At 41.8% G+C, this 10,170-nt stretch overlaps 1 protein-coding gene across 1 annotated transcript; it reads right to left on the reverse strand.

Annotated features, from left to right (window-relative positions):
* Nucleotides 1-6: 6 nt before the first annotated feature.
* slc40a1 (solute carrier family 40 member 1) lies at nt 7-8,351 on the reverse strand. Its single transcript, XM_010788639.1, has 8 exons — nt 8,027-8,351; nt 7,865-7,932; nt 7,363-7,522; nt 6,893-7,008; nt 4,724-4,850; nt 4,179-4,424; nt 3,195-3,830; nt 7-2,314 (listed from the first exon to the last, which is right to left on the reverse strand). Exons 1-8 carry the CDS (start codon nt 8,058-8,060, stop codon nt 1,998-2,000), a joined length of 1,704 nt encoding a protein of 567 aa, XP_010786941.1. The 5' UTR covers nt 8,061-8,351; the 3' UTR covers nt 7-1,997.
* Nucleotides 8,352-10,170: the final 1,819 nt, after the last annotated feature.

The following is a 10,170-nucleotide window of genomic DNA, read 5'->3' on the forward strand; positions in this document are numbered from 1 at the left end:
ATATTTATCTTGACTGACCAATATAGCTATTTACATAAAAACTTGAGAGCAATGGCAATGTGAGATATTCCTGAATCAGGCGAAGCAAGAGCTGTTTTTATAGAGCTGGGTTCCATGCACCTGCAGACGCCCTGACTCAGCATCTGCAGCTGAAGAGGCCTTCTGTTCTCCTGCTCGCTGCCTCTGGTTCCAACACCAATATTTCTCCACATCATTACCCAAATCCTGCCTAGATTTTTCACTGGTAGGGTGCGGCTGGTCTGGAAGAAGCCACTCGTGTGCGTTTAACAGCTGTCAAGGCTAATTTACAATAAGGCAGCGGGAATCAGAGGTGGAGAGGAACTAGTGTCAGCTACATTAGTTAACATCAAGTGAGCTCAGGACAATTCACTTATTAAAGAAAAGTTGAATTCAAAAGCAGTACAGTGCTTGCAGGGGTTTTGCAGCTAAAGCCTTACTCGGCTAATGTTAGCTAATGTTGGAAAAGCTCAGCTCGATATTGCTGTCATTATGACTGTATTATCATTATCCTGTATTTGTCATAGGTATCTACTGTGGCCAACTGTTGAGTAAACGCTAATAACAGTAATCTCTCTTGAAAGCTACTTTCCAAATGTCTGAGATTTCAGATTTTTGGTTGTTCTTTTACAAAATCACCTCACAAGAGAAGAAGTATGCAAAAAGCCACAAACTTTGAGAAGAACTACTGAAATGAATGTTCGAGTCAACTGTTAACTGTCAGAACTCAAACATGAAGCTGGCAGCGATACGGCTGCAGGTCCCGCGGCTGAGCGTTGGCTGACTGTGTGGGGGTGTCTGAGGTCAACTCTGCAGTATTTCCTCAAAACGCTTTCAATGTGCCATTATTTTGACCATAGTCCCTGCACGGCGCCTGAGCAAACTGACAGAGACATAAGTGATTCAAAAAAGATTGTGCGGGGGTTAATGGGGTCAGGACTTCAGCCTTGTGCAAAAATATTGATCAAATGCCTGATCACGCGCTCGGTGTAATGACAGATGTCAATCACTTAAAGTGCCTGTGTAACAACAATCACGATTGAAAAATTACTCAAGAGAAAATAACAATTATGGCACTATTAATGTAAACTATCTGAAATGTAATTACAATCTCAGAGCAGGTTAGACATATCTAGGGTGTATGAAAGCATTCATGAGGCTACACCACTACTCTCACCTGAAGTAAAGTATGTGTATGGAATGCTGCTTTCCCTCACTTCCTTCTATGCCACATATGGACTTTGACTTTGGTAACTGAGAGAGCTGTTGACAAGGATGCATAGGATTATTATTATTACTTATGGCACAACAAAATACTGATGACACGATAATTATAAAAAAACACCATCTGCATGTCCTGAATAAATACAGCTAACTGCATAACCCTTATACCAAAGTATTAAAGAGACAAGATCCACAGCCTGCTCATCATACAAGAAACATGGAAGCTAGGCTATCAAAGACACAGCTACAGCACCAATGAAGTCACTGAGAAGCAAAGTGTCAGACAACAAGGGGGGGGGGGTCTTCTCCCCTTTGGGGTCTCATACAGATACAGAGCCCCCCTTTAATCTGAGAGGCAAAGTGCATGATGGCATTAGTGAAAGCTCTTCCCTGCAACACTCCTTCCTTCTGCATTCCAGCAGTTAGCACCTGTGAAGGTAGATGCAGGCTGTCAGGGGACACTGTTTTACAGTCCTCTGATTTCTTTAACAGCACCCACATTTGGGTCGCGAGCCTAGAAGTGATGGATCCCTGTTTGACAGTACATGTGTGTATCCAAGAGCAGGGACCCCCACATAATCTACTCACCTCCTTCTACTAATGATTAATGGCCACAGTATGCATAGCATGTTAAGTTACCTTTCTATGGTTAGCATTGTGCTAGCTCCAAGCTAAGATGTTAGTTTGGTACGATGCGGCAGGGGTACGATTAGGTTTGAGAGATATGTACCCAGGACAGAGTGTCTTCAGTGGGGTTAGACGGTGGTGGGAAGGGAGGGGCTCTCCACCTCCTCCACCTTCTGCTCTGGGGAGCAGCAGAGGAAGAGACGGCTGCCCAGGCTCTTGAAGGCAAATCCAAAGTACATGACGTGACCCATGGCCACGAAGGACACAGAGATGATGACGAGCAGGCCGAAAGCCTCTGGGTTGGGGGCCAGAATCACCATGATGAAGTGCAGCAGGTCTAAGAGGTAATTCATGGAGTTCTGGACGCCGTTGATCACGCCGCGCTCCGACTCCATCACATTCTCCTGGATGAGCTGGGTCACTGTCAGGTCAAAAGACCACAGGCCTGCGAGAACAGAGCAACAGTCAGGGCTAAAGCCTCTTTACAGCCTCACTGTCAGCACTTTAACAGCACAGTGGCTGCTGCAGCAATTACCACACACAATGATTGGAATCAAAGGTTGCAAATATTGCTCTGACACATCTGTAGGTTTGTGTGAAGTTCCAGTTATTTATGAAGATGTTCAACCTGTGAACCAGCATGACTCACCGTTAGGAAGTCATCATTTAGGAAACAGGAAGTGAACACTACAAAGTTTTCATGGACACTGAAATACCTACACACAATTTAATTTCGAATAAAACAATAAAACAAATAATATGCACCATTTACTACACAGGTAGCGATGATCATTTGCACTTTGGGATCATAATCACTCCAATGTCATAGCATTTAGATAAGCAAGGGGGAACATTTGTAAAGCTGCCTCCTTCCTGTCATATCTGGATATGAGAGATCATAGTTTATGAGAAACAGAAAGTCTCTCCTGGGATCAAATCATCTATTTATTTTGTAATAAAAAACACAATTGGACCTATAATGTTTACTGTTTGAGTACTATAAGTCTAATACGGAGAATCCTTCGGGATAATAATAATAATAGGATTTAATAAATAAAGTCAATTATAATTCAAGTATATTTATGTTGTGGAGTAACTCTACTGATGCAAGACCATGTGCATGCACGTGTTCTTACACTACATGTTAGATAGAAACACATTAATTCAATAGATGAGCAATTTCAACCCTCCCCACCATTCTTCTATTGTTTGTTTGTGCATAGGCATTTTCAATGTACTTTATTTGTGTATTTCTAATTATGTTTGTCTTTGAAAATATATAATTGAATTTCAATGACAAATAAAAGGGTGGCTGTTATACTCACCAATTCTAGCAGCGATGACTCCAGCAAACAGAAGGCTGACAGACATGTAGGACTGCAGGGGGGGCAGCTCTTCAGCGGGGGCAGCAGTGGTGGCGTTGACTGCGGTGAGGAGGCTGGTAAGGGAGTGCTCGGCCTCAGGCAGCACCGTCTCCCCCATCAGGTGGGAGTATATGTCCTGAAAAGGCGAAACGCTGAGGTCGAGGGGGCTCCCGGGAGCAAAGACGGAGACCACACACAGTATGAGGCAGGACAGCTGGGCCGTGCCGGAGATGAAGCCTGTGCGGATAAGGCCGCACTTCTTGCGGACCCAGGTGAAGGCGACGGTGCCGCAGATGCCCGCTACAGCCGAGGCCCCCATCAGCAGGCTGAGCACGGAGCCGTTGAGGCCCTGCGTGTAGGCGTAGCCCGTGGTGATGCAGTCGAAGCCCAGCACCGTCATGTAGAGGAAGGACAAGGACATGCCGGCGAAGAAGATGTTCTGGTTGTAGTAGGCCACCCAGCCGGCCCTCAGGGTGCGCAGCGGCTCGCTCACCTGGTAGCAGCAGCTGTGCTGCTTTGGGGCCCCGGGCTTCACCATGGAGGCTTCAATCATCAGCGGCTGGGAGGACTCCTCCGGACTCTGGCCATTCTCCAGTTCTGAGGAGAGGACACAGGGAGAGCTGCAGTTATATTCAGTCTGAATCACCACACAGGACAAAACTCTCATGAGATACTTGGTACGAAAAATAAATACCAGTGCAAGGCTGCACAAACTACCTCAGAGGTAAAGACTTCCAGCTACGCATAAGGGAATACTTAAGTAGCTTACTTAAGGGCAAACAATAGGGAATCAAAGGGTTTTCCCTGAACACATCCTAAGGTCTTTAAGATGTTTGTTTTTATTTATTTTTTAAATCTGAGACATCCTTAAATAAAATGCAAGGGCTACCTTAGCCTAAGTGGTTTTACAATGGTTAGAATCCCACACAAGGTTCCTGCAGCTACCTTTGGGGGGGCTGAGCTGTTTGAGCTCCTGCTGCTGCTCTTTCTGTCCGCTCTTCATGGACAATGCCGGCGTCTTCTGGTAGACCGTCCACAGCAGCGCGTACTCCACACACATGGAGCACAGGTTCCAGCCTGCGATGAAGCCGCAGCCAATGAAAGGAGAGCCGAAGGCCATAATCTGACCCACCAGCATGGGGGCCAGGATGTTGGTCAGCTGGTCGATAATCCGTACGGTGGCATTCATGTCTGTTTAGTACAAGAGGGGAAGAGAGTTTCTATACAGCTGATTTAACTCATATCAAGTTTGACATTCATATAACAGCAGGTTTGATTGATGGTCATAGCACAGCAAGAGGATACAGATCATCAGGTTCATGGAGGTTGTTCAAATCTTTGAAATAGTTTATAACAATCAGGGGGAAACTGCAGGGACATAGAGGGTAAAACAGAGAGTGAGCCAATATCTGGGGTTCAAAGTCTGCTCACTAAAGTCATCTGATAACAGGTCACATGAGGTTGGGTGATAAGCCGGCAGAAACACTGACCTGCCAGCGTGCTGCTGTCCTGCCCCGCCACCACCACCACCCAGTCCCTCTGGATGGTGATGGCCGTGGCCGTGCTGGCTAGGTTTGCAATGTTGGCGACGCTGATCACCAGAATGTAGCATGTGGTCTAAAAAGAAAAAGAGGATATTTTTATGTTTTCTATTACATTTGATTAATATCTAGACTGTTCAGTATGAAACAAAAGACAAATATATATCATTAATATATACAGCATGGTCTGTATTGCTAATACCACAAACTATTAAAAACACATTAAAGCTGCACTGGATTCTTTCATTACCATGAAAACACTCTCTGTAGTTCTCCTTTTGACTCAATTCCACACACACTCTCCTGCTGTCTAAGTATACTCATTAATGCTGTACTTCTTGAGCGCTTTGGTCTGTGACCCCTTCAAATATCCTTTGAAAGGCTCCAGTATATCACAAGCTAAAGATCTTGGGACGCCTCAGATTCACCCCACCCTCGAGGTGTATGCACAGTGTATTAATCCACTGCTAAATATAGTCCCGAACAAAAGTGGTATTTACTCCTGTGAAAGTAACCTACATTTTGGAGGTGTGTTATGTAAGATTGAACCTTTTTATTTAAATTAAATCAAGTAAAGAAGATACGTTATGCAAATCCCACAAACTACTATCACATGTCATCTGTAATGTAAAGAGGAATCAATAACTATCTATATAACCCACTGTGAACAATAGCTGTAGATAAAAAAGGAGCACAACAGCTAATTGAATATTTGACCTCCACCGCTGCAGTAATAAAGAAAATGTGCGACAACATTGTGAGGAAGCTGCTCGGGTCAGAAACAGCAGAAATGTTTCAACAGGCCGGGCCACATTTCTCCCTCTGTCATGTGACGGGTCTTGAAGAACCTGCTGACTACACACAGCCTTCAACTGCACACTCAATCTCCTGTTTCACACTCCTCCACCACCTCCACACACACATATCCCTCTAAACACTCTCACATGGCTGGAATCCCTTCTTTCTCTGGGAAGTCCAACAAATGCAGAGGGCCACACTGAGGACATTCTGGGCAACAGAAAGGCGTTTGTTTCGACCTGACACCGCGACGGGCTAGCTCTGCAGAGTCAGGTCTTTGTGTGGAGGCAGATCTCAGGACACATAGTTCAACAAGTGTAAACAAGACACTCCTTATCCACACACACACACTTCAGAAGAACCGGTGTGGGATGACCTCCCATGCATCACATGTCTGTAACATTACCTCATTATTTAGGATTCTTTACAAAGCTCTGTTTTTGGTTAAAAAAAAGTTCAGGTTCAACAATGATTGAATAAAATGAGAATTTTTTTACATTTCCAACATTGCTGTTTACATTCAGTTTATTTATTTGCAATACTGTCAATTATACCTTTGAATTACAGTTTAAAATAATGACTACAAAGTTTGTTAAGTGTTTAGACTGATGACATGGATGTTCTGGGACCACTAAGTACTTAAGGTTAGATTAATTTAATGAATGATTTGGTTCGTGTTGGGTGTGTTTTAGATGAATATGTTTTTTTGTCTAATATATGAACTCTTTCTAATTCTAGAAGTGTTAGTAATATGTGTTAATAATATCTATTGTATTTAGTTACTATTCAGTGTCTGGGACCCTATACTAAAGCTTCAGATCGTTTTTTGCATGCCCCATTTCACACATCTCCATTATGTCTAACGATTTTACTTTTAAACTGTTTGTAAATGAAATGAATTCAATACAAGCAATATTTAAGACGTAGAAATAAATTTTCTTTTTTGTGCTTGAATTTCCCTTTTTTAAGTACATTCATCAGATTTGTATTGCCAACGACTGCTACGCTGTACTTGTTGTGCATCTGAAATTGAAACTAATTGAAACTAATACTGCAAGAGTATCCTGTACACCATGATTTAAGTTATTTGATACAGCAATGACAACAATAATTTGTTGAGTAGAACAGTTAAAGGTCTTCTGGAAGTTACATACAATCATTTGCTCATCTGTCAAAGCTCTTCAGGTGCTCATAAAATCACATGGATCAGTAAAAGAAAGCAACTTTCAATCCCAGGGTCAGAGTGTTGTACTTGAGGTAAAAAGGTTCAAAAAGCATTCGGTTGAAACCCCGATCAGATGTGATTGAATGTGACCTTACCAGAATCCATCCATTGTAAAGCTCCACAAGCTGTTCTTTGAACTGGAAAACAACCATGAGAAGGATCCCACACACGATAACGCAACTGTTCTGGATGAGCAGCGAAGTCTGGGCCACTGTGGAAACACCACGACGGACATTAGGGACAGAAACCTGATCAAAGACAACAGATGTCTGTCTGATATTCATTAGAGCGCTTCAGCAAGATGGTTGGCTGCATTCCACACTGCCTTATCTGATCTAATAATGGCACATTCCTCTGAATAAACATGGCACAAGAGGTGCATTTAACTGTGAAAATGAGGAAGGGGGGATAATAGCACATGTTCACACTGTATACAACACTGTAATGCCAGTCCCTTTGAAAGTGCTGTATCAGGATAAGATCTGAAAATACTTTTGGCATTTTGATCCTGCACACTTATGTTACAACACCCCCTAAAGCTTCCCTTTGATTTGTGCTGTCTTACCTTTAAGTCTGGGATTTTTGTCAACCCAGTCCCCAATGATGGCCCCCAGCAGCAGCACGGAGCCGGCCACCACCAACCCGTACACGGCCGTGAGCAGCAGGCTGTTCCCGTACAGCTCCACCAGGAACACCGCCACGGCAAAGTTCCACATTCGGTCCCCCTGGAAAGTTAGATCCTGGTTATTTTAAGTCAATGCTGATCTTTAATAAGACCTGCAGGTTAGGGCTGATAATAATCCTCTCTGTTTTCAACAGCCTCTTCACCTTCCTGTGCAGCGATTTGTATTGTGTGGTGAGCGAAACAGGGAAAACATGTCATTTTGTAATGACAGGTATAATGACACAATGCAACAATTATACACTCATGTTGTATTACATTGGGTTGGACACAGAAACGCTACATATGTACCCTGTCATCATGAGAATAAAGATATGATGGAGTGTCTTTTAAATAGACAATAATGTGATGTGATGTGAATTGTCATATTGTGTGTCTCTCTTACCCATGTAGACAGGGCATGTCCCATGTAGATAAGAAATTTGGCTGAAGTGAAGAAGTCCCGGACAGACACTGAGGATAGAATAAAGACGTTATCCATCCTCTCCAGGCATGTAAGGTGTGAGGGAATATGTTGTCATAAAGATTGCAATGAAACATAACCTACCACAGCATGTCTTATTGGGTCCAGAGTTATCCATGGTAAAGCTGTGTGAATGGCAGAAATGACCGAGTGAATATGTCTGTTTACGCTGTCTTCTCTTTGTGATTTGTGGTGGACCGCGGTTACAGTTGGGTCTCACTGTCAGCGACAATAAGACAAAAAGACACGGCGTTTCTCCCTTTTCCTCCTTCCCAAACTTAGCTATCACTGTAGCTGAAGTCGGAAATAAATAGTTGTATAGGCTAAAAGGCCGGTTGATCGCTCGAGCACACGATTAACAGCTGAAGAGCCCCGCTCCGCCGACCGTTAGCTGAGTTGTGCTCTCTCTGTTTACCTCCCGCTTATACTCACGCGACATTTTGGGGGGCGGGAGCTCAAGTGAGAAAAAGGTCACTCCCATAATCATTTATAGAAAAATGTTTTAAAACAAAAAGTTAAATATAGTTGCACTTCTCTGACTTACTGACCAATTTATTTGAATACCCTCACACTCACGCAATTGTTTAATACTCAACAGAATTCTACAAAATAATCAGCTAACACAGAGACAATGGTTTTCTTTAGTGTTCACTACGCACAAGAGCAGACAACAAACTAGTGAAATAATAGTTATTAAATGAGCAGCCAACAATCAAAATTATGAAGTTACTGTTTATAAAAACATCGTTTTTTCATGTAGGCCTACTTGTAAATGTTGTTATTTTGGTCTATTTTGCTTCCATGTTTTCTTTCACTCAAGAAAACTTCCAAAAACANAAATAAATGGTGTTCGTTTTACTACCATGTCTGAATTCATCTTTAGATTTAAAGCTAATCTGCATATTTAAACATGACATTTCAGGGTAAAATACTGACTTGTAAAGTAACGATTTATGTAGAGAGTGACGAAGTAGCGAATTACTTTAAAAAAAAAAAAAATGTAATATGTAATATATTACTTTTTTTTAGTAACGACCCCATCTCTGGTGGTCCGTGAGTATATTGGTAAAATGTCGCATTTTAAATAAATAAATAAATGTAAGTCTTCCGCACTCTCGCGGAAATTTCTTCGCAATGGAGCGAGCTTAAGTTTCACTTTTGATTACATGATATAGCCCAGCGCAACACCTTCATCACACATGTTGCCACTTGTTTGTACCATTTTCAGTCGATTTGTAATCTGTTCTAGAAAAACGATGTGATTTTGGATATTTGTGGAGTTAGGTGGTCTGCGAGTGTTTTATTATTGGCTAAGTGGTCCTTGGTGAAAAAGTTTGAGAAACAGTGGAGTAGAGACTAGAGAGCATCGGAATTTCACAGTCTAATCTCCTGACCTGATATTTTCATTTTGTATTCAATCAATATATTTTTGGAAAGGGAAACTGTGCGCAAACAGCAGTAGATATAATTAGGGCCGGGACTCGATTAAAAAAATTAATCTAATTAATTACAGGCTTTGTAATTAATTAATCGCAATTAATCGCATTTTTAATCGCATATAAATATTTGACCTGAGAACAGTGAGAAGCAATTTTTTTCACATGGATTTTAGTATACCATTGAATAATGACTGAATACATAAGCTTAAGCAACAAAACATTGTTTATTTTTTTCAAGGAGGTTCTTAACCAAGACCAACAGAAAAGTGCAATTTTTGCCATAAAGTGTAGCAATAGCATATTTAGGAATATAGTACATTTCAGAGATTCAGGTAGCCTATAGGTAGGTACACCTTCTGTAAACTATAAGACTTTGTTTTTTAAGTAAAACACAATACTTTCAAGTACATTCAGAACATTGGAAACCCTGACTATTAGAAAACATCTCTCTGTTGCTTCAGAGGCCATAACAGACTTTGTTGATTTACCAACAGTTGATTTAAAAAATCTAATAAATTTCCGTCCAACTCTCTCAATAACCTTGGCCAAAACAATAAACAGTTCAACATAAAGTGCCAGTTGCACCAACAACGTAATAAATAGTTCAACATAAAGTGTACCATTTAAAATAAAATAAAAAAGTGCCAGTGATTGACCTCAATCCCTCCTATTCTTCCAATATCCTGATGAAAAATAAAATCTCTCTGTTGCATAGGCCACTGTTTGATCAACGCGAATTGGGTGTGGGTCCTTGTACTCCGAGTCGGGCTAACGTCCACGCTAGCTGCT

Source organism: Notothenia coriiceps, unplaced genomic scaffold, assembly GCF_000735185.1.
Source record: "Notothenia coriiceps isolate Sejong01 unplaced genomic scaffold, NC01 NC01_scaffold00031959, whole genome shotgun sequence".
Lineage (NCBI taxonomy): Eukaryota > Metazoa > Chordata > Actinopteri > Perciformes > Nototheniidae > Notothenia > Notothenia coriiceps.

Coding starts and splice junctions, on each gene's coding strand:
- slc40a1 (XM_010788639.1), bottom strand. CDS start 8,060: ATGGATAACTCTGGACCCAATAAGACATGCTGTG. Junction 4,425..4,723: donor GGACAGCAGCACGCTGGCAG/GTCAGTGTTTCT, acceptor TGTACTAAACAG/ACATGAATGCCACCGTACGG. Junction 3,831..4,178: donor ACAGCTCAGCCCCCCCAAAG/GTAGCTGCAGGA, acceptor TCCTCTCCTCAG/AACTGGAGAATGGCCAGAGT.